Genomic DNA, 22,587 nt, shown 5'->3' on the forward strand with positions numbered 1-22,587 from the left:
GATTGCGATCGTGACATTGTAGCTGTCATTCTCCCGCAATCGCGCAGCTGTCAATCTCAAAAAATTGACATTGATATTGTCAATTTTTTTTTTTTTTTTTTTTTTTTTTTTTTTTTTTTTTTTTTTTTTTTTTTTTTAATACAATAAAACTTAAAGCTAGCCTATTGTCAATTTGAATTTGTCGAAAAACCATAGAGAAAACTCTTAGACTATGCAAACCTTATAGGCAAGGTAGGGTAGGTAGGAATCTTATTAGAACCCAAACATTTAAAAAAAGATAACTGTCAAACTCTAAAGTCAGTCATCTGTCATACATTTCGCGCTTTTTTTTTTTGACATTAACAACATGATGAATGATGTCTGACTGATTTATAAATATTCATACTTTAAATACTTTTAAGTTTTATTCGGTTACACTTTAAAGTTAATTTACTGCTAATAATATAAGTGTGGCAGTTTAAAATTATTTACAACAACAATGGTTCGTATAACTCACTCTTATTTGTAAATATCTATAAGTGTCTACAACATAACCAAAAATAATTGCAATGAAATACTTTTCAAAATGTGAACTGTTTAAATATAATAATATTGTTTACGTTTAGTTTTGATAATAATATCGAGTTCGAGCATGACTATTGAATTGTAATATTTCTATTTTTATTATAACCTTGCTGATTAAAACGGTTAAAATCTTTGTTCGGCTTACACCCATGTACAATGTAAACATTAGGATGTTAGAAGGGTTTTAGGATCGAAACTTACAATCTTAAGCTCGCACTGTGTTAGCGCGGGGGCTGTGCGGGTGTGAACAGTGGTAGTCTTGTAAGTTTCAATGATTTATAAAAGCCTCTAAAAATTTAACATGAGTAATTTATTTTGATATTATTACTTTCTAAATATGTTTTAGAGTTCGCCAATACCTGATACACCGTCTGATAGAGAGGATGCGCGGTCTCGGATGACGTCACCGGCCCGTGATTATGAGATGTTTGACGATGAGGGTGCCATCTTGGGAGACAACCCTGTTGAAGAAGAGGAAGATGGGGAGGAATTGTTTGGAGATAATATGGAAGCGTAAGTCATCTGTAAATATCGCTCAACGCTCTATGGGGCACGCTATGTTGGGTAAACCATAAATACTAAACTAACTACTAGCTCCATCCATCGGGCTCGTTGGGATCATCGGGCTTTTTAAAAATCCTGTGGGAACTCTTCGATTTTCCAGGATAAAAAGTAGCTAATGCCAGTCTCCAGGTCTTTAACTATATCCACACAAAAAATCACATTGATCCGTTGCTCCGTTGCGATGTGATTGAAGGACAAACCAAGAAACCAACAAACAAACATACTGATAATATGGGTACTGGTTCTATTGAGATCTTACTAATTCAGTCTCTTTTTGATTGATTATATTTTCCTTGTTGTGTGTAGTGACTACCGTCCAATGCCAGCACTGGATCGGTATGACGCAGAAGACCTGGACGACGATGACTATGACGCCATGTCTGTTGGAGACCGAGTTGCTGCTGAGAGGGAGCTCCAGAGGAGGGACAGAGATGAAGGAAGAATCAGAAGGGATGATCGAGACTTGTTGTATGGTAAGTAAAGCAGCATTTACAATTGTTTTTCTATCCAACGAAACTGGAGTCCTCTCTCTGTGTCAACAGTGGGCATTCACCAAAGATATTGGGATCCAAGAATGATTGACTTAAATTTTGTGGCCTTTACAATAAATTATTTAACTAGATCATCAGAGGTTATATGGCGCGTCTTTTTTTCTGTATCTGTTTTTAATTTATGTAATCTTCATTTCAAAGACAGATTTCTATAAAAGAGGCTGCAACAGGTTGAGATGGCAATCCGGGTATGAGTCGGGGACGCCCCGCACGCCCACATGTCACCTGCACCAGATTAGCGCGGGGGCTGTGTGGGTGAGCGGGGTGTTCCCTCCCCAGTTGCCATCTCGATCTGTCGAGCTTTAACTTGGTTTTAGGGTTCCTTAGTGCATACGAACGCAAAGCAAATACGTTGTGCATGCTAATCACTCTAAGCAGTGGTGCACTTGTGTGCCGAAAGAAGGAGCCTTAGGAGATATAGTTTTCGTTAAAATTACGATAACACAAAAATACTCAAAAGTTTTAATAAGTATAAAAATTTCAGATGAATCAGATGAGGAAGGCGGAGACGCACCGCGGGCTAAGCGCCGCAGGGCCGCGGAGAATGCCGCCATAGGAGCAGATGAGCAAGTAGAAGAGGGCATAGAGAGTATTGAGAACTTGGAGGATACTAAAGGATACTCCACTAAGGAGTGGGTGTCCATGCTGGGGCCCAGGACTGAGATTGCTAATAGGTAATCTAAAAAATCGGTGTAACCACACATTCACGGTTTTCGGATGTTTCCCTGTACTTGTGCTATAAGACATAAATGCGTTCGTGGTTATACGTCAGCAGGAAGTGCCTCATAGGTTTTGATTGACCCTTGACCAATCTGACATGACAGACAGACAGATAACGAAATGATCCTATAAGGGTTCTTCTTCTTATACTTATTAATGTAACCTACAATCAGCAAATAAATAATTTGTATTTGGGTCTATGCAGGTTGTTGAATACCCTGTATCACTTCAACCGTCTCCGATCCATTGTGACTGCTCTCCCATAAGGGTTTCTTTTTTCTCTGGAGATATGGAACCCTAAAAAAATTGCGACCTTTAAATGACCATTAAAGGTTTGTCTTCCCACACTTATCTGCGTCAGGCCACAGGGCTATGTCCCTTTATAAGGAGTATGCTTGTGCACTCAAAACATACTACTAAACAAGGTACCAAATTTTTATTTTGAAAAATTGCTCTTCCACAGTTCAATTCACCTTTCTTTTCAGGTTCAAAAACTTCCTACGAACATACACAAACAGCAAAGGCCAGTTCATATTCAAGGAGCGCATACGTCGTATGTGCGAGCACAACCAAGCGTCTTTCCACGTCGAGTTTGACGTGCTAGCGCGCAGGGAACAAGTGCTAGCCTACTTCCTGCCAGATGCGCCCTTCCAAATGCTGCAGATATTTGATGAGGTGGCCAAAGAGATTGTGCTGCAGATATTCCCAAGCTATGAACGCGTCACGTCAGAGATTCATGTCCGTATAGCAGATCTGCCGCTTATTGAAGAGTTGAGGACTTTTAGGTAAGCTTACAATCAGTTTTGGACTTAATTTAAGTGGCATGCGATTCAGTGGTCTGTAGATTCAGTACTTAAATTAAAAAAGATGTCATCAGTACGCGTTGACCGCATCGAACGCACTGAAGAATTGTGAATTACGTCGTCAGTAATTGGTAAAAATTACTTTGAGAGCATAAGCAACCAGGCGTTTTCCAAGTCTTGCTAGGCGAGTAGCGAGCAGGGACCAACTGTTGGCCTATTTGCTGCCGGATATACCCCCTTCTAAATGCTAGAAATATTTGATGAGGCTGCCAAAAAGATTGTGCTGCAGATATTTTCGAGCTATGAACGCGTCACGTCAGAGATTCATGTCCGTATAGCAGATCTGCCGCTTATTGAAGAGTTGAGGACTTTTAGGTAAGCTTACAATCAGTACTCAATTTTGCCATGTACAATGATTTGGCACTAAAAGTAAGAAAGCTGTCATCAGTAAGGGTCTTGGACGATCTAACCTAAGGACGCGCCTCGCATGATTATTCCCCTCTGTCAATAGTAATGGATTTTTAATCCACTGCGTTTATAAACACTGTTTGCGGAATCGATTTTGTCATTGTCAGAATCGTTTTCGATGTGTGACGACGTCTTACACGCTGGGTGAAAAATGCCTGTTTGTGCCGTTAGTGAGTGCAAGAACAAATCAAACACATCAAATTTACAAAAAGATGGAATTTCATTTCATAAGTAAGTATTTTTGGTGTAATAAACGCTTTCTATAAATTAAATTACATAAATTATTATAATAAAATAACAATCGAGAACTTTACCGATTCAGTAATTGAGTACGTAATAATTCGGTAGAAACGAGTCACACTTCTCACGAGACTATATTTTGTTTTTTCTAAACAATTGCAACCCTCGTTATATACAAATTAGGTTAAAATTTGAATACGCGTGAACAGCATGAAATTACGTAGTAGTAAAAATAACACTAGTCTCATGGGAAGTGCGGTATACTAAAGACGGAGAGCCAGCGCCCAAAAAACTGTTTGAATTTACTAAGGCTAATTTTTTGCGCATACTGACCAGCTCTGTCCCCATATTCTGCTGACTAACCATTACAACTTTTATTTATATGCAATATACAAGTTATATAACAATTTTCAGCCTTAGTAAATTCATTTTATTACCTCGCAGGTACGACACCTTTGATAGCGCACCTGAGTCACTGTTCTCAGGTTCACTTGACTGACCGCAGTATGTTTGTGTACGCAACCATTCTAATGAACTATAAAAAAATTAGCCTTAGTAAATTCAAACAGTATTTTGGGCCCTGGCTCTCCGTCTATAGTATACCGCACTCCCCACGAGACTATTGTGTTATTTTTACCAAATTTTTCAGTATTAGATTTAATTGCATAGGACATAAGGTTCGATTTTTAAGAATCATGTGATAGTGATTGCGGTTCGATTATCGATATCGATGAAAACATTTTCTTTATTATTAACGACTAAATTACCGTCTTCAAGTCAAGTAAAGAATAGTTATTATTAATTACCACAATTTTTTCGCTACCTATACTTGTAATAAAACTGGTCGATTTCTGTGATTTCACGTACTTAATACATTTAAAAAAATATTAAAGCAACGCAATTTTAGTGATAGGCGAGAAACGGGGTAGGGTGTCTCTGAACTGGGTAATTTGTAGCTAAAAGGTGTACCTTTCTCAAGGATGAGGATTAGGTAATAATTTATCATAATCGTTTTATTTTTACAGATTTCGATATTTTTACAGAGAGAATCGCCAAGAATATACATAACATTAACCTAATGGTAAATAATGACGTGTTAAAAATAGAAGAGGCCACCGTGTGTGTTTACTAATTTATTTTCATAGTATCATATATATGTCTTATGGAATTTTGCTGTGGGGTAAAAGCGGCAGGTATTGAGAAAATTTTTGCATTGCTAATTTGTAAGGGCAATACTACAATATTTAATAACTTACATTTAATTTTTTTGGACAAAGAGTACACCATATTGGAATTACCATGTAAACCCAATGTGCAATAAATAAATGATTGATTGGAAAGAAAAAAACATTTTATTGATTGATATACCTACTAATTATGTTTGGTAGGTTTTTGCGCGGTCAGGTTTATTTTGTATTATATAATAATATAAGTCATTAATAAGCACATTTTCACTATCGAAATTTTAAATGAAAATTTCGTTATATAAAAAAATACAAAAGATTAAAAATTATATAAAATAAGTAAAAAAGTATGTGCATATTTTTTAAATAAATATTTTTCTTATTTTTACGTTGCATTATTAGTTTTTGGGATAATTACCTATTAAGTGAGGTGAATGTATGCAAGAATACGCTACGCTGACCAAACACTGGTTTTAAGTAATTAAATACGAGTAATAAATTCTTACTTCTACTTTTGTTTCTGAAAAACTATCGATATATTTTAAAATATCGATACGGTAGCATCGCAAATCAATTTGACTGTCTTACACTCGTAATGTCTTTGTATGTTGATGTATATAACTTATTAGTGTGCGTAAAATGTAGTAGTGTTGAAGATTTAGATATGTGTGTGTTAATAATGACACAAAACTTTGTTGAGTCAGTGTGTCAAGTTGTCTATGTAGTGTTTCCTCGTCCCGCACCAAAAGTGACAGAAATTTTTATTCGTAATATTAGGCGCGTTACAAGTCCATAGGTTAAGGTTAAGTCCAAGGTAAGGGTTGACCGCATCGAACGTGCTGAAGAAATGCGAACACGTCATCAATAATCAGACTAGGAGCACATAAGCAACCGAGGAATTAAGGGATAACCATGATGTGCTAAAACTAAATTTTTCATTTATCTTGTTTCAGAAAGCTACATTTGAACCAGCTAGTGAGGACTCTAGGTGTTATAACAGCTACCACTGGGGTTTTACCTCAGTTATCTGTAGTGAAGTATGATTGTAACAGATGTGGTTACATCTTGGGGCCGTTCGTCCAGTCACAGAATTCGGAAGTAAAACCTGGTTCGTGTCCAGAGTGTCAGAGTTCTGGCCCATTTATGGTAAGTTAACCAGTAGGGCGATTATCTAAAACCTGCATCAATCATTATTACAATTTCAATTGTTCTGATTGGCTGAATTTGTGCGATTCTTGTTGCAACAATGCATTGTAACCAATAGTGAGCGAGCGTCAACCAATCAGAGGTGATTGCGATTGTGACATTGTAGCTGTCATTCTCCCGAAATCGCGCAGCAGCTGGGTGATTCGCGAACTCAGTGATCAACATTGAATGATAGCCACCAAGCTCATTTGACATTTATTTTTAATCCATTGAAGGTTTTCTACGAAAAATTATTTTAATATCACTCTGTGAAGCAGCAATGTAGTACCAACCAATGTTAAATAAGCTTTATGGATGTAAAGGTTGATCACCGACTTAGAAGGGTTTGAACAGATACAGTTGTTATTATCTTTTTCAAAAATCTTTTCATTTTTTCAAGGATTCAGGCGGTCTTGCGCCGCCTGAATCCAGCGGCTCCATGCGACTCCTCTGATGTCGTCCGTCCACCTAGTCGGGGTCGTCCAACACTGCGTCTTCCGTTGCGAGGTCGCCATTCCAGCACCTTGGGACCCCAACGTCGTATCATAATAGGAGGATTTCCCCACAACATCGAAGAAGTTTTACTTCAACTGCACTAATGTTTTCTATTTCAGGTAAACATGGAACAAACCGTGTATAGAAACTACCAGAAAGTAACTATCCAAGAGTCCCCGGGTCGCATCCCCGCGGGACGTATTCCTCGCAGCAAAGACTGCATTCTTTTAGCTGATCTGTGCGACAGATGCAAGCCTGGGGATGAAGTGGACCTCACGGGGATTTACACCAACAACTATGACGGCTCACTTAATACTGAACAGGTATTTTATTGCTACATTAACTTTTATATGCCATGACTTTATAGCAAGCATTGAATAATGGGTAGACATTGCTTGTTGCCTCTATGAATTGCCAAGTTTTCAAAATTCTAGTGACGTCACCAGCACGCTCTGCATTTCTAATGCACCTGGTGTGTGCGTATGACGTCACTCTCATATTGAGTAGATATTAAAAGTACCAGGAGCGCAAACTCAACCACAAGTATTTTCAAGTTGAGTTCAGCGTAGCGCGTAGAGAGATCAGCCACGAGTATTTTCACGTTGAGTTTAACGTAGTATTGAGAGAGCTCATTTATAGTTCATAGAAACTATACATTTGTCAATTTTTTTAAGTATTTTTGACATATCTTTTATTTTCATATGTTTCTGTGTCACATTCTCCATATTGGATTTATCATGACGTCATTTTGCCTAAGAGTTGCAACACGAAATTTTTTTGTTCTAGGGCTTCCCAGTATTCGCTACAGTGATCATAGCAAACTACATTATAGTTAAAGACTGTAAACACATAGTGGAATCACTCACAGACGACGACATAGCCAGTATTGTCAAACTGTCCAAAGATCCGCAGGTCGGGGATAGGATTGTCAAAAGTATAGCCCCATCTATATTCGGACACGATTACATCAAAAGGGGCTTAGCATTGGCTTTGTTCGGAGGAGAACCTAAAAATCCAGGTATAGTATAGCAAACTTTTAACTCTGTTCAAACTGTAATCTGCTTTCGAACAAGTGCGTGTCAGTCTCGCGCACCGAGGGTTCCGTACTCGGGTATTTTCTTCGACATTTTGCACGATAAATCAAAAACTATTATGCATAAAAATAAATTAAAATATTTTTTAAAATTTACAAGTAAAGCCCTTTCATATGATATCCCACTTGGTATAGTTATCCTACTTCAATCATTTTATTATTGTATTGTTCTATGCCGATCTGACTTTCGTAAGCGCTTGTAATGAGTCTAAATCGAAATAAAAACAAATACAAACACTTTGAAAATTGAAAATACTAATTATTTGGTCATGACCACAATTTAATTTTTTTTGTGTGATGTAACCACAAATTCACGGTTTTAGGTACCTTTCATAATATGATACCCCACTTGATAAGCTATCTTACTTAGAAAAATGAAAATACTAATTATTAGTTCATGACCACAATTTAATTTTTTTTGTGTGGTGTTCAAACTCACGGTTTTCAGATTTTTCCCCGAATGTCAGCTATAAGATCTACCTACCTGCCAAATTTCATGATTCTAGTTCAACGGGAAGTATCCTGTAGTTTTCTTGAGAGACAGACAGACAGACAGACAGAAAACAAAGTGATCCTATAAGGGTTCTGTTTTTCCGTTTGAGGTACGGAACCTTAAAAAAAAAGTTCTGCCTGAAATGTTATTGGGTATTATCAAATTAGTGACCAAATTATTAACTATACTTAGCCTTAGCAGTCAAATAGCAGTTTGCGAAAATACAATATGCCATTTTGTTTATAGGCGAGAAGCATAAAGTAAGAGGCGACATCAACGTTTTGATATGTGGAGATCCCGGTACTGCAAAATCACAGTTCCTGAAATATACAGAAAAGGTTTGTATAGACAGGAGAACCATTTTTTGACAATCTTTGTGGTGCAGAATGAAGAATTTTTCATTTTATTTTAATGGATTAATTTTAAGTGAAATGTAAAAAAAATATGAAAAAATTATGGAACTTTAAAGTTGCGCTTGCAAGAATAATTCGTTTCACGTGGCGCTCCAGTGTGTGAGGTCACAACCGCGGCGAAAATTCAATTTTGGTCACTGCTTTTAAGCAGCAAAGGCGCGCTTTTCGACTTAGTGAAGTAAAGAGCCTCAATAGCTCAACCGGTATAGGAGTGGACTGAAAACCGAAAGGTCGACGGTTTCAAACCCCGCCCGTTGCACTATTGTCGTACCTACTCCTAGCACAAGCCTGACGCTTAATTGGAGAGGAAAGGGGAATATTAGTCCTAATATTCTTTAAAAAAAAAAGTAACTATTTTTGCAGATCGCACCAAGAGCTATATTCACAACAGGCCAAGGCGCCAGCGCAGTCGGTCTCACAGCGTATGTGAGAAAGAGTCCCACTACACGAGAGTGGACGCTAGAAGCCGGCGCGCTCGTACTTGCCGACCGAGGGGTGTGTCTCATAGATGAGTTCGACAAAATGAACGATCAAGACCGTACCTCCATCCATGAGGCCATGGAGCAACAGTCCATATCCATATCCAAAGCGGGAATAGTCACTTCTCTAAACGCCAGGTAAATTATCTAAATATATAAAAGGAAAAGGTGACTGACTGACTGACTGACTGAATGACTGACTGACTGACTGACTGACTGATCTATCAACGCACAGCTCAAACTACTGGACGGATCGGGCTGAAATTTGGCATGCAGATAGCTATTAGGACGTAGGCATCCGCTAAGAAAGGATTTTTGAAAATTCAACCCCTAAGGGGGTGAAATAGGGGTTTGAAATTTATGTAGTCCACGCGGACAACGTCGCGAGCATAAGCTAGTCTTCTATAATATAAAAATGAATCACCAAATGTGTTGGTCATCGCAAATCTCGAGAACCGCTGAACCGATTTCGCTAATTCTTTTTTATAATATTCCTTGAAGTACGAGGAAAGTTCTTACGGAGAGAAAAATTTAATTCAACCTCTCCCTCAATTTTCTAAACTCTACCCGAGCGAAGCCGGGGTGGTTCAGCTAGTGTATGATAATAATTATTGTTCCTGTGATAGCCTAGTGGTTAGGACGTCCGCCTTCTATCGGAGGTCGGGGGTTCGATCCCGGGCACGCACCTCTGACTTTTCGGAGTTTTGTGCGTTTTTAATAATTAAATATAACTTGCTTTAACGGTGAAGGAAAACATCGTGAGGTAACCTACATGCCTGAGAGTTCTCCATAATGTTCTCAAAGGTGTGTGAAGTCTACCAATCCACACATATACAATACACATGGCCAGCGTGGTAGACTATGTCCAAAACCCTTCTCACTCTGAGAGGAGCTCTGTAGTGAGCGGGCGATGGGTTGATCATGATGATGATGGATAATTATTGTTTCAGAGAACTACCAAAAGCGCACATCCAAACCGCAGAACGAAATTAGTATAGCGCTCTATTACATAATCGCATACAAATGATAGGTCTTTTTTCCGCGGATAGGGTATAGTTGGCAACATTTGCTAAAAGAACTCTTTCTTTCTAGGTGTTCAATAATAGCGGCGGCTAACCCAATAGGCGGTCGTTATGACGCGTCGCTAACGTTCACGGAGAACGTGAATCTGTCGGAGCCGATTTTGTCCCGTTTTGACGTGCTCTGCGTCGTCAAGGACGAGGCGGACCCCATGCAGGACGCTCATCTGGCTAAGTAAGCGAACTTCTCATTTTAGGTGGGGCTATGAGCTAGGAAGATTGGCGTCACTTTCACTGGAATGGTGACCCCGCACCGGAAAACGCAGCGTTGGTAGATGTGTAAGTGTGTATATTTGTCACTTGTGTGTGACTATCAATAACTTGCGTGTGATTAACCATCACTTATGTGTGACTATCTAGCACTTGTGCGCGACTATCTGTCACTTCTGTGTGACTATCTATCGCTCTTGTGTGACTATCTATCACTTAACTGTGACTATCTATTACTCGTGTGCGACTATCTATCACTCGTGTGTGACTATCTATCACTCGCTCTGGATTAACACTCGTGTGTGAGTATCTGTCACTCGTGTCTGACTATTTATCACTCGTATTTGACTATCTATCACTCTTGTGTGACTATATATCACTCTTGTGTGACTATCTATCACTTATCTGCGACTAACTATTACTCGTGTGTGACTGTCTATCATTCCTAACCAGTGGTAGATGCATTCGACTATTCGTAAGTGCTTGTAACAGTTTATACGAATAAAAAAGAATTTTATTTTATTTATTTATTTATTATTTATTCGTGTGTGACTATCTATCACTCGCGTTGGACTAACACTCGTGTGTGAGTATCTGTCACTCGTGTGTGACTATTTATCGCCCGTGTTGGACTACCTATCATTCGTGTTTGACTATCTATCACTCGCGTTGGACTAACACTCATGTGTGAGTATCTATCACTCGTGTGTGACTATTTATCACTCGTGTTGGACTATCTATCACTCTTGTTTGAATATCTATCACTCGTGTCGAGTATTTGTCACTCATGTGTAACTAATATATCACTTGTGTTGGACTATCCATCACTTGTGCGTAGACTATCTATCACTTTGGTCAAAGTACCATTAAAAGTTTTTATTAGTTATGCTGGTAACCATTTGCGCTAAATATAGGTACAGTAGAAACTCGATTATCCGGCCCTCAGTTATACGGATTCGCGATTATCCGGACTACCAACCGAAAATTGTTCGGCCAAGTGCGAGTGAGACTCGCGCAACGAGGGTTCCGTAATCGAGTATTTGTTTCCGCCATTTTGTAGGATAAATCAAAAACTGTAATGCATAAAAATAAACAAAACCTGTTTTAGAATGTACAGGCAAAGCCCTTTCATATGATATCCCACTTGGTATAGTTATCTTACTTTGAAAATTGAAAATACTATTATGGTGAACTACATAATATTATGACAAAACCCGCTTTTCTTCATACATTCGAATATCCGGATTTTCGATTATCCGAATCCCTAACGACAACAATTAGTCCGGTTAATCGAGTTTCCACTGTATTTAAGAAAGTACCTTAGTTTATATGGAGATTTTTAACTTGTATTCTATAATTTTAGATTCGTAGTAAACTCACACATACGACATCACCCGACACAACGCGGAGCAACACTGGACGACGACACGGCTGACGACGACTTCATACTACCACAGGACCTGTTGAAGAAGTACATAGTCTACGCCAGAGAGAATGTGCATCCTAAACTGCAGGTAATCCCGACTAATATTATAAAGGCGGAAGTTTGTATGTGTGTGTGTATGTATGTTTGTTACTCCTTCACGCAAAAACTACTGGACGGATTTGGCTGAAATTTGGAATGAAGATAGATTATACCCTGGATTAACACATAGGCTACTTTTTAGCCCGGAAAATAAAAGAGTTCCCGCGGGATTTTAAAAAACGTAAATCCACGCGGACGAAGTCGCGGGCATCAGCTAGTCTTATTATATGAGTTCATTCATCATCATCACCATTATCAACTGATAAATGTCCACTTAAGGCCTCATGAAGGTAGATAGTGGCCCCGATTCTCTAGTCTCTCTCTAAACTAAATTTAGAGTATCTGCATCCTTTTCTTTTTATTAATGCTAAAAAAGGAACGGAACATGACTTTCACATTTAAAGACTCTAAATTTTAGTGCACAATACAAATTTAAACAGTAGGTTCGCGACTGCGTGCTAAAATCACGGGTTTTACCATCTAAAAATTAAATTTAAAACTGTCAAACTGTGTCTGTCCTTTTCATATTACATTAGTAAGAAGAGCATGCGAACACTCTCAAATTAGGTTGTGCTCAGAATCAGAGCCAATGTGGCTAAATCCGTTGTACACAATCTCTAAACTAAACTAAAATGCCGCGGCTACATCTATTGCTATCCCTTTCATAATATTTCTTGCGGAAAAGGATAGCACTAGATTTAGACCTGTTAATTTAGTTTAGTTTAGAGATTGTGTACAACAGAATCGGCCCCAATGTATAGGTTATTTTTAAAAATTTAATTTTTACAGAATATGGATCAAGACAAAGTAGCGAAAATGTACAGTCAATTGCGACAAGAATCGCTGGCGACAGGAAGCTTGCCTATCACCGTCAGACATATAGAATCAGGTCAGTTCACCTTTTTAAATCCCAAGTTGCATAATAAATTAATATAAGCGTTTAAACTATCGTGAGTGATTTCAATTTTAAATAAAGCCCTACTAGTTTCGAACCCTTCTGTTCAATCCTCTGAACAAAACTGTTAGGCCGTGAAAAGCTAGCAGACAGACAGACACACTTTCGCATTTATAATAAAACCAAAACAATTCTTTATTGTACACCAAAACCAAAACAATAGAAATATATCAAAGATGTTTGCAAGTACAATACAATATATAATTAAATAGCTATCTCTTCCAGGCCCCTTAGGGTAGAGGATATAATAAAAATTAAAGAAAGCAGATACCTTTCTAACCTTCTATTGGCTTTTGGGGGCGTCCATAAATTACGTGAGATGTTTAAGGGGGGGAGGGGGTCGAGTCAAATCTCATCTAATCTTACTTTGGAGAGAGAGGGCACCAAAAAGTATTATTATGGAACTATATTAACTCTTGTATACATAATATATTCGGTAATAAATTAAATTATTTTTCAATTTTTAGTGTTTATGTAACGAAGTCGGTTTTTATTAGTCTTAACTAGTCGTATGATGGCACAACCCAAATAAAAGCACGAAGCAATTCTTTTTTTCTTTTTACAATAACAATCCAAAGCGTTTACGTAAGAAACTCACATTTTGAAAAATCTTACGTGAGATTGGGGGATGGGGGAGGGGGTTGAATAAAATCTCACGACATCTCACCATGGGGGAGGGAGGGACAGAAAATTCAAAAAAACACCTCACCTAATTTATGGATGCCCCCTTTCTATATGATGCCCGTTGTGCCAAATCCTTTTTTCACGCATATGCAAACTGTGGAATCAACTCCCTTCAGCGGTGTTCCCATTAGATTACAACGTGAGGTTATTAAAGGGACGGACCAACAAATTCCTGAAAGGCCGGGAACGCATTTTCGGTTCTTCTGGTGCCGCATTACTGCAGCTCGTTTGCACGCTATTATTAGTATTCCGTACCTCAAAAGGAAAAAAGGAACCCTTATAGGAAATGTCGAAAAAATACAACTGCAATACGGAATCCTCGGTGCGCGGGTCTGACTCGCACTTGACCGGTTTATTTTATTTAAAACTAGCGACCCGCCCCGGCTTCGCATGGGTGCAATGTAGATACTAATGTGGTGTCATTGAGGTGCCTCGGAAACTCTCAAATGAGAGGATTTTTTCCGACCTAATTCACATTATTTCAATTTCTCTAGGGATCTCTAATTTTTTGAGAATTAAACTATAGCTATAAACCTTCCTCTTGAATCACTCTATCTATTGGTGAAAACCGCATTAAAATCCGTTGCGTAGTTTAAAAGATCTACGTGTTCATACATACATACAGACGCGGGAAGCGACTTTATTTTATACTATGTAGAGAAAATGTATTTTGTCTCACAGTGATTCGAATGAGCGAAGCGCACGCCCGCATGCACTTAAGGGTGCAAGTGGACGAGGAAGATGTAAACTTGGCCATCCGTACCATGTTGGAGAGCTTCGTAGAAACACAGAAATATAGTGTCATGCGTGCTATGAGACAGGTAATCATTATCTAAATATATAAAGTAAGTAAGTCCGTTTAGTCGCACGGTAGCGCGCTCCAGGTCACTCATACCGCGCACTTTGGCTGCGCTCAACGCGCTGCTGAAGGAGTCCCCTCGCTGTGACATATTTGCGGACAAATGGGCTGACCTCATGGGTCAGATCTTGCACTTTTGTGAAAATTTATAATTTTGCTTTTTAAAATTTATAATTTTACCAATTTTTGTAAGTATATTTATGTTAGTTAGTACTCGTAGTTGAATTAGTGTAATAATTGGGCTTTATGGCCGTTCTAATTAATTAAATAATAAATAAATAATAAAACGAAAAGGTGACCTGGTCAATTTACATATTTTTTTTACATAAAAATAGTTGTCAAATAACAAAAATTCCCAGTGAGCCAAATATTGGTGGAGAGCTGCTGGGGTTTACCATTACAAATAAAGTTTTAAAAATCCCCATCGACCCTATGTGTGCTACAAAAGTTATTCGGGGTCAAGGTCAATATTTGTGGTTTTTTGGATTTTTATTGAAAGTTTTATCAAAAAAACCTCAAACTAAAGCTGTAGCTTAAAATTCTCTACAAAAATGGTCTTCATGATTTTTTTCCTAAGAGTTACCATTCCTGAGATGACATAAATTTGGCAACTTTTTGCGTTTTATTTAAGTAATTAATTAATATCACTTGCTTTAACGGTGAGGAAAAATGTTCAGAGAAACCTGCATGCTTAAGAGTAATGTTCTCAAAGGTGACCAGTGTGGTAGACTGTCCCAAACTGTCTTCATTGGATCAGATGGGTTGATGCGATTATAACTGCCAAATGGTGGTAGTTTGGTATAAAACATTTTTCTGTTCACAGACCTTCCAAAAGTACCTCTCCTATAAGAAGGACCACAGCGAGCTCCTGTACTACATATTACGACAACTCACAATGGATCAACTCGCCTACATGAGGGGTCTACGTAACCACTCACAATCCACCATCGAAATATCAGAGCGGGACCTCACCGAGCGAGCGAGACAGATAAACATATCAGATCTGAAACCCTTTTATAATAGCAGGATATTCCAAATGAACAACTTCAGTTACGATCCCAGAAGAAAAGTTGTTGTTCACACCCTTCCAGAAGTACCCACTGAGTCATAGGGAACTGATAATATTGCTGTCTTACTTGCACATTTACAAATGTTCTCAATGTGAGCGAGATGGATAAACCTTCCATATTACTAGGATCATGTTCCGTCCCGCTCGCTATCAATAACTAATCGCCTAAGTGTGAACAAGACAAACTGAAATCTGTTTTTCTTAAAATCCTAGTTCTATTTGAATATGTATTGAATAATAGCTATGATAGCCTAGTGGTTAGGACGTCCACGTAGGGGTTCGAGCCCGGGCACGCACCTCTAACTTTTCGGAGTTATGTGCGTTTTAATTAATTAAATATCACTTGCTTTAACGGTGAAGGGAAACATCGTGAGGAAACCTGCATGCCTGACAGTTCTGTTCTGTTCATAATGTTCACAAAGGTGTGTGAAGTCTACCAATCCGCATATGGCAAGCGTGGTAGACTATGGCCAAAACCCTTCTCACTCTGAGAGGAGACCCGTGCTTTGTAGTGAGTGCGTGCTGAGTAGGTTGATCATGATGATTTGAATATGTAAGTATTTGATTTTCTCATAATGCGGTTTCATAATCTCATAATTATGTTGTTCACCAACTCTAAACTTAACTAAATTGACAGGTCTAAATCCATACCCTATCCGCGGAAAGAAATTAGTATAGCGATCTCTCTGTTATATAATCCCATACAAATAATAGATGCAAAAACCTCTGGCCGCTAAACATTTTGAGTCATCAGCCAAATAATTGAAATAATAAATAAAATTGATTAAAAAAAATTGAATTTCGAATGTTTTTGGAAAACATGTATGTGATTGGTAGGTAACTCAAAATGGTTAGCGTCGAGATTTTTGCCTCTTTTTTGACCATTTGTCTGGCATTACGTAACACAGAGCGCTATACTAACTTCTTTCTGTGGATAGGGTATAGCACTCCTTTTCTGCAGGAAGCATTGTGCAAAATTAAAAAGAGCAACCGCCGAGTTTCTTGCTGGTCCTTCTCGGTGGGAACGACGTTCCGAACCAGTGGTAAATTAAAACTACCTGACTATTCATAAACACTTGTAAAAAGTTTACATGAATAAAAAAACATTCTATTCTATTCTATTCTGTGAAAGGGATAGCAATACATTTAGAGCTGCCATTTTAGTTTAGGCATTGATTTAAGGTAGTTAATAAATCTATGTTTGCAGGCCTAAATTAGATCTATTGCTACCTTTGTCGGCAAGGAGCAAGGAACCTTATGAAAGGGATATTTATACCGGTCATTTTGGTTTAGAGATTGTAAAATAACAGAATTAGCCACAAATGTCTGTGATTACAATAAGTTACAACACACTACAGTGCGACAAGGCTCTCTTGGCACTTCAATGACATTGACAGGGGAGCGCTGTTGGAGAACAAATGCTTAGATTATTCAATTAACTGTACAACAGCTCTCACCGAACAATCTCCTTCGTGCCTTGTCCATAAACGTGACACTACAACACACTACAGTGCGACAAGGCTCTCTTGGCACTTCAATGACATTGACAGGGGAGCGCTGTTGGAGAACAAATGCTTAGATTATTCAATTAACTGTACAACAGCTCTCACCGAACAATCTCCTTCGTGCCTTGTCCATAAACGTGACACTGGCGAAACACTCTGTGCCCAGCTGGCACACCTAAAAGCCAATAATTGGGAATTGAATTGAATAGATTATTCAAACAAGAACATAGGGGACACTTGACGGCAACGTTAGTTCCGATTTTCGCCACGCGCCAACATAGCCTTGTCGCACTGTATGTTTGCTGCCCACCTATTATTACAATTCGAAGTAAGTGCCTTAGAGTAAGTACAAATTTGTTGTTTTTAACCATGCCTATTTGCTGTTTTTATTGCATGACATCTGTAATTGTATTTTTTTATATAATAAAAAATTGTCTCATTAATAGAAATTGATTCATTTTTTTTATGGACTAAGAGCCCACGAGGGCCAGACTTCCGTTGTTTTATAAAAGCGGAGTTTCTATGAAATGTCCTGATTGTCTGGCAATACATGACGCGATTTCTAATACGTTGGTAGTATTCCGAACAAAATATATTAAAAAAATGACTTTATATTTAGACGAAAGATTTTATACGTCTTTGTTACTGTTTACTTAAACCACCGTGATCCAAACTTCATAGTCGCTTATCGTTCCTCCCTGTGTTGGGGACAATGGGCAGACTCCGCTTGTATAAATTAACGAAGGCCTGGCACTCACAGGCTCCAAGTCTTAGGTAGCAGGCAATGTTTCTACTTCCAGCGTTCCCAGCATTATCCTAAATCTAAACCGCAGGTTCAACCAATTTCAAAATCTGGATTATGATAAGTAGGTACATACTTACCTAATTGGGCATAACGTAATCTCACACGCAGGCTACATACGCCCATGGTATGTTCGATCAAACCGAAACAACCGTTCAAGTGGGAGTTAGCCTCTCACGCGAAGGGTTCCGTACCATCGTACATAAAATGTCACTTAATATTTTTTTTATTTGCATATAGGTATTGAATTTTTTACATTAGAAATAAGGCGTATTGTCCTAATACAACGTAGTTACGCGATCATCGCGTGCTTGCGTTAAATAATTGTCCTAATACAACGCGATCATCGCAAGTTCGCGCGAATTTTACTGGTACGAACGCGCGATCAAATATACTGATTTCGAAGAGGTGTCCTAATGGGCATTCGTGCGATGATCGCGTACTCGCGTTAAATTAAAAAATTTAGCTTTTCAAATGGCACAGGGTAATACTGTGTTCACAAGTTTTTCAAGTCGAAACTCAAGATGCTAGGAGAAAATAACTAAATACAGACATAGTGTAATGAAAAACATATTACTTTATGCAAATTCTTTTATTTAATTTATGCCAAACTTTTTATTTTCCACATTAAACAAAAACATTTTTTATCAAACTTGTTAATTATTCATCAAATTAAAAATATCAAATCAAATTAAATAAAAACAATTTAACTCCCGAATACACATTTTACGCTCAATCTTAAATGTTAAAATATAGTCCATCTAAATAATACAATTATTTAAACTAGTTTACAAGCACATTTTTACAGCTTTTAACGCTATGCTTTTTTATGTCTAGGAGTTACATTGTCAAAAGATTCATGCTAAAGATAATTGATCACGAAAATATAAAAATCTTTCTTCTTTCTTCAAATACCTACTAATTACCATCACACTAATAAACAATATAATATATTAGTAACTTACAACAATTTTTTTACAAGACTAATACAATATAGTTAACTAGAGTCAATTAAAGTCATAGAATCATACAATCAAATTGTTTATCAGTATTCAGGTAACGTTAAAGTCAAAATATTTAAAAAATTATAATCGCTTTGCTAGTATGTCCAATTAACCATGTCATAAAATCTCTTACCCTACTCTTAAATGACCAGCATTGAACACTGAACTTTACTGGCAACTCTGTGGAACCTTTGAAATAGTGAAAAAGAAATAATACTCTCAATTTAAAAAAAAACAAAAATAAGCTTATCATCAAAGTTACATATATGTTCCAAATTTTAGGTTAGTTGGTTGGGAAATTGAGTTGCAAGGTTTATTCACAACTTGTAAATAATAGAAGCTCATATAACCCAAGAGGGCCACTGTAGGTACTCATTGTTATAAGCAAGTTTTACTAATCTCAAACTTTAAAATGTGAAGAAAAAATCTTCTGTTTCATACACTTTTTGATATTGATATTTTTGTATGGATCAACATGTAAGTGTTGGGTACCATAGTAAAATCTTTGGTAACAAGTATTAGTGATAACTTTTTAGGACTCCCTTTCCAAATGACCTGGATTTAAGTATAGTAAAGAAAGGATAAAAAAATAGAAAAAATTATTGAATGTAACAAAATTAATACCTACATTTTATTTTTATTCCATTCAAGTTAGCTCTTGACTGTAACTCACCTGTTGGGATTTGGGAAGTGATAATAGCAGATAATGTGATAAGATGGAAGCAGGCTAACTTATAAGGGCAATGGCAGTTTTTGTTTAGCCCATACCTCTTATCGGTTTCCACACAATATCATATCATACCCATCAAACCAGACCAGAAACAATTTAGAAATTATAAATTCCCAAATTGTGCCTACCAGGAATCAAACCTAGGACTTTCCACTTATAAGCACACATCGCTGTCACTGTCACTGCCAGCAGGGAGGTAGTCAAATTATTTTAATTAATAAGGAGGTATTCAAAAAGGTTATAATACACTCTAAAAGTTCCACATACGTACATAGATAATATTAAATTAACAATCGCTGCAAGACTCAGAATCGCTGCCGCTTCCACTTTCGCTGTCACTCTCAGAGTCATTGCTGTTGCTGTCACTGTCACTGCCACTGCCGCTGCCTGAAGAGCTGGAGCTATCTGAGTCTGAGCCGGACGAGCTGCCAGAAGAACTGCTGCTGGAACCGTCAGAGCCATCCGAGCCATTGGGACGCTTCTTTTTGTTGGGTATTGTGCATTTACCATCACTGCAACAAAGAAATAAAATAATAGAATAATAGAATAATACTATAACTTAAAAACTGTAAACTGTAAAAAATAGTTTTGAGTCATTGCTAAAAATATGGAATTTTAGAAAAACTGATGTTCTATTATGTTCTAAAAAAGGTTTGCTATGTAAGGCAAATAGTAGTATTATAAATGTGAAAGTGTGTGTCTCTTTCAGAAATGTAATGTAATTTGGCACAAAAGTAGCCCCATCCTGGATCCTTTTTATCCCATTAAATCACGTGAATCACCTACTCTCATAGGGGTTTTAATAAAACATAATCCATACGAACATAGTCACAGGCAGTAGTTAGTTAAGTAATGTTTCCAAAATTACCACAGCCAAAGTGCATTTCTAAAATGCAAATGTTTGTTTGGCCATGCAAAGCTGAGAAAGAGCTTTTCTGATTATATTTAGGACACTACATGTATCCTAAAATATATACACACACAATTCTTAGCAGAAAATCCAGTTTGTACTGAAAGCGAACACTTGCATAGGTTAAGGTAAGCTAATTAATTACTTTGATTCTACTGATGCAACACCATTCACCTTTTGTTCAGTGGTAATACAGATTTGCATAAGTAGTACCAATTAAAAATTTAAATATTTCATACAAGATGATGCCGCTTCGATTTCAGCCATGGGAACTCTTTGATTTTCCAGGACAAAAAGTAGCCTATTGCATCCCCGGGATGCAAGCTATCTCTGTACCAAATTTTGTCAAATTCGGTTAAACAGATGGCCTGTGAAAATCTAGCAGACACAGACAGACAGACACCCTTTCGCATTTATAATATTTTATTAATAGTAGTAAGTATAGAATGGAACTAAGTAGTTCAAATATCAAGTAAGAAAGAAAATGTAGAAACACTTTCCAGAAAGATTGATTCAATTCAATTCAATTCCCAATTATTGGCTTTTAGGTGTGCCAACTGAGCGGAAAGCTTGACCATGTGCTACTAAAATGAGAGTAACTTACTAAGATTCATTTAAAAGAAATCTAATGATACCCATCTAATGGAAGTCCTTTCATTTTATATTAATGAAGAAACAAATGCAGTATTTTGCAAATAGAAAATGAAGCCAAGTTCTAGAAAGTTTCAGTAAATTCTAAAAAAATGAGGGTAGATATAAAAAGTCGCCATATTATGCTTGTGTCGATTAATTTGCATAAATTAATGAAAATATACTTTTATTTTGATGAAAATATGAAAAGTGAAAATATGAAAATATGAAAAAAATATACATGAAAAGTGCATGATTTGTTAACATAGGTGTGAATTGTTATTATGAGAATGTAACATAACCTACATGATATATGTAACATACCTGCAGCTACTTTCCTGTTTCGATTTCAAGTTCTTCTTTAAAATCTGCGAACGCGATGGCCGCACGAGAATCTTGCGTTTTCCTTTGCATTCATAGCTCCAATGTCCATATTCAAGGCACTTTTGGCAGCGGATGCCTTGGGGAAAAGCTGCCGCCAACGCTGCCTGCCTGTGGAACAAACAATAAATTTTAAAAACACAATTTTTAAGGAAAATATTAAACGAAAACGCAATGTATAACGTAAAAACATACTTTTTACGTTCAGCCTGATGTCTGTTGTAGGTACCCAGAGTCATCTTGAAATTCGAATAGGGCTCCACTAAACCACGTTGAATTCAAATCATGCGATGGTGCAGGTAGTTTGAAGAGAATGTCCGTTCCAATGGATTATCTTGCTCTTGAGGAGTCGCGATTCAATCTAATCCGAGATTGAAAAAACAAAAATACAAAATATCAGCGTCAAGCGTGGCCATCACAAAATTGATGAAATGTCAAAATCAATTGTCAAACAACCAAATTTTAGTGATTTTATTTAAACAAAATAATCGATATCGATAAAAACGATGATTTACAAAAACAGAAAATTAAATTGTTTAATTTTTTTTCTATTTTCATATAATTATCAAAAAATTCCTGAAAAGCTAGTTACATATTGTTGGTTTCTTGGGTACTGCAAATATTCATAATTTATTTGTAATTCATGAGCAACCGCGGAGGTACTTAATCACAATACATCAAGTGAAACGCTTGTTCATTTACTCACTATTTAGTTATATAAAAAAATCCCTTTGAACACTATTGTGAAACTATAGTTACTAGCTTTTATCAAAACAAGAAGAAATTAAATGACGAATAACATTTTTATTCTTGTAAAACCAGTTAAAAGGCTGGTATAAGTCGCAAATTGCTATTACGCTGGAACCATGTCTCATTAACATCGAAATGCCGTCATTTGACTATATTTAGGTAAAAATATGCCATCAACTCGAAACTTCAGTCTAGTGCTGACGTCACTAATATGGCGGCCGGCCACGTGCATTAGCAATTTG

At 37.2% G+C, this 22,587-nt stretch overlaps 2 protein-coding genes across 2 annotated transcripts; one reads left to right on the forward strand and one right to left on the reverse strand.

Moving 5' to 3' along the window:
* Positions 1–338: 338 nt before the first annotated feature.
* Positions 339–17,587, forward strand: Mcm2 (DNA replication licensing factor Mcm2). Its single transcript, XM_034979948.2, has 15 exons — positions 339–481; positions 911–1,077; positions 1,435–1,601; positions 2,164–2,353; positions 2,885–3,184; positions 6,048–6,240; positions 6,894–7,097; positions 7,561–7,792; positions 8,607–8,698; positions 9,137–9,390; positions 10,345–10,506; positions 11,905–12,055; positions 12,856–12,955; positions 14,387–14,526; positions 15,388–17,587. Exons 1-15 carry the CDS (start codon positions 479–481, stop codon positions 15,673–15,675), a joined length of 2,643 nt encoding a protein of 880 aa, XP_034835839.1. The 5' UTR covers positions 339–478; the 3' UTR covers positions 15,676–17,587.
* Positions 17,588–18,513: 926 nt separating this feature from the next.
* Positions 18,514–22,036, reverse strand: LOC117992289 (zinc finger CCHC domain-containing protein 10). The gene is made up of 3 exons (XM_034979950.2): positions 21,791–22,036; positions 21,539–21,706; positions 18,514–20,186 (listed from the first exon to the last, which is right to left on the reverse strand). The coding sequence occupies exons 1-3, from the start codon at positions 21,832–21,834 to the stop codon at positions 19,961–19,963; spliced, it is 438 nt and encodes a 145-aa protein (XP_034835841.1). The 5' UTR covers positions 21,835–22,036; the 3' UTR covers positions 18,514–19,960.
* Positions 22,037–22,587: the final 551 nt, after the last annotated feature.

Source organism: Maniola hyperantus, chromosome 21 (genome assembly GCF_902806685.2).
Source record: "Maniola hyperantus chromosome 21, iAphHyp1.2, whole genome shotgun sequence".
Classification (NCBI taxonomy): domain Eukaryota; kingdom Metazoa; phylum Arthropoda; class Insecta; order Lepidoptera; family Nymphalidae; genus Maniola; species Maniola hyperantus.

What these genes read in the sequence shown, in the direction of transcription:
- Mcm2 (XM_034979948.2), top strand. An exon ending in AGGAGAACCTAAAAATCCAG is followed by an intron (nt 7,793 to 8,606) that starts GTATAGTATAGC and finishes TTTTGTTTATAG; the next exon opens with GCGAGAAGCATAAAGTAAGA. An exon ending in TCATGCGTGCTATGAGACAG is followed by an intron (nt 14,527 to 15,387) that starts GTAATCATTATC and finishes TTCTGTTCACAG; the next exon opens with ACCTTCCAAAAGTACCTCTC.
- LOC117992289 (XM_034979950.2), bottom strand. Translation starts at nt 21,834, where the DNA reads ATGACTCTGGGTACCTACAACAGACATCAGGCTGAACGTAAAAA. An exon ending in CATCAGGCTGAACGTAAAAA is followed by an intron (nt 21,707 to 21,790) that starts GTATGTTTTTAC and finishes TTTGTTCCACAG; the next exon opens with GCAGGCAGCGTTGGCGGCAG. An exon ending in AAACAGGAAAGTAGCTGCAG is followed by an intron (nt 20,187 to 21,538) that starts GTATGTTACATA and finishes TCTTTGTTGCAG; the next exon opens with TGATGGTAAATGCACAATAC.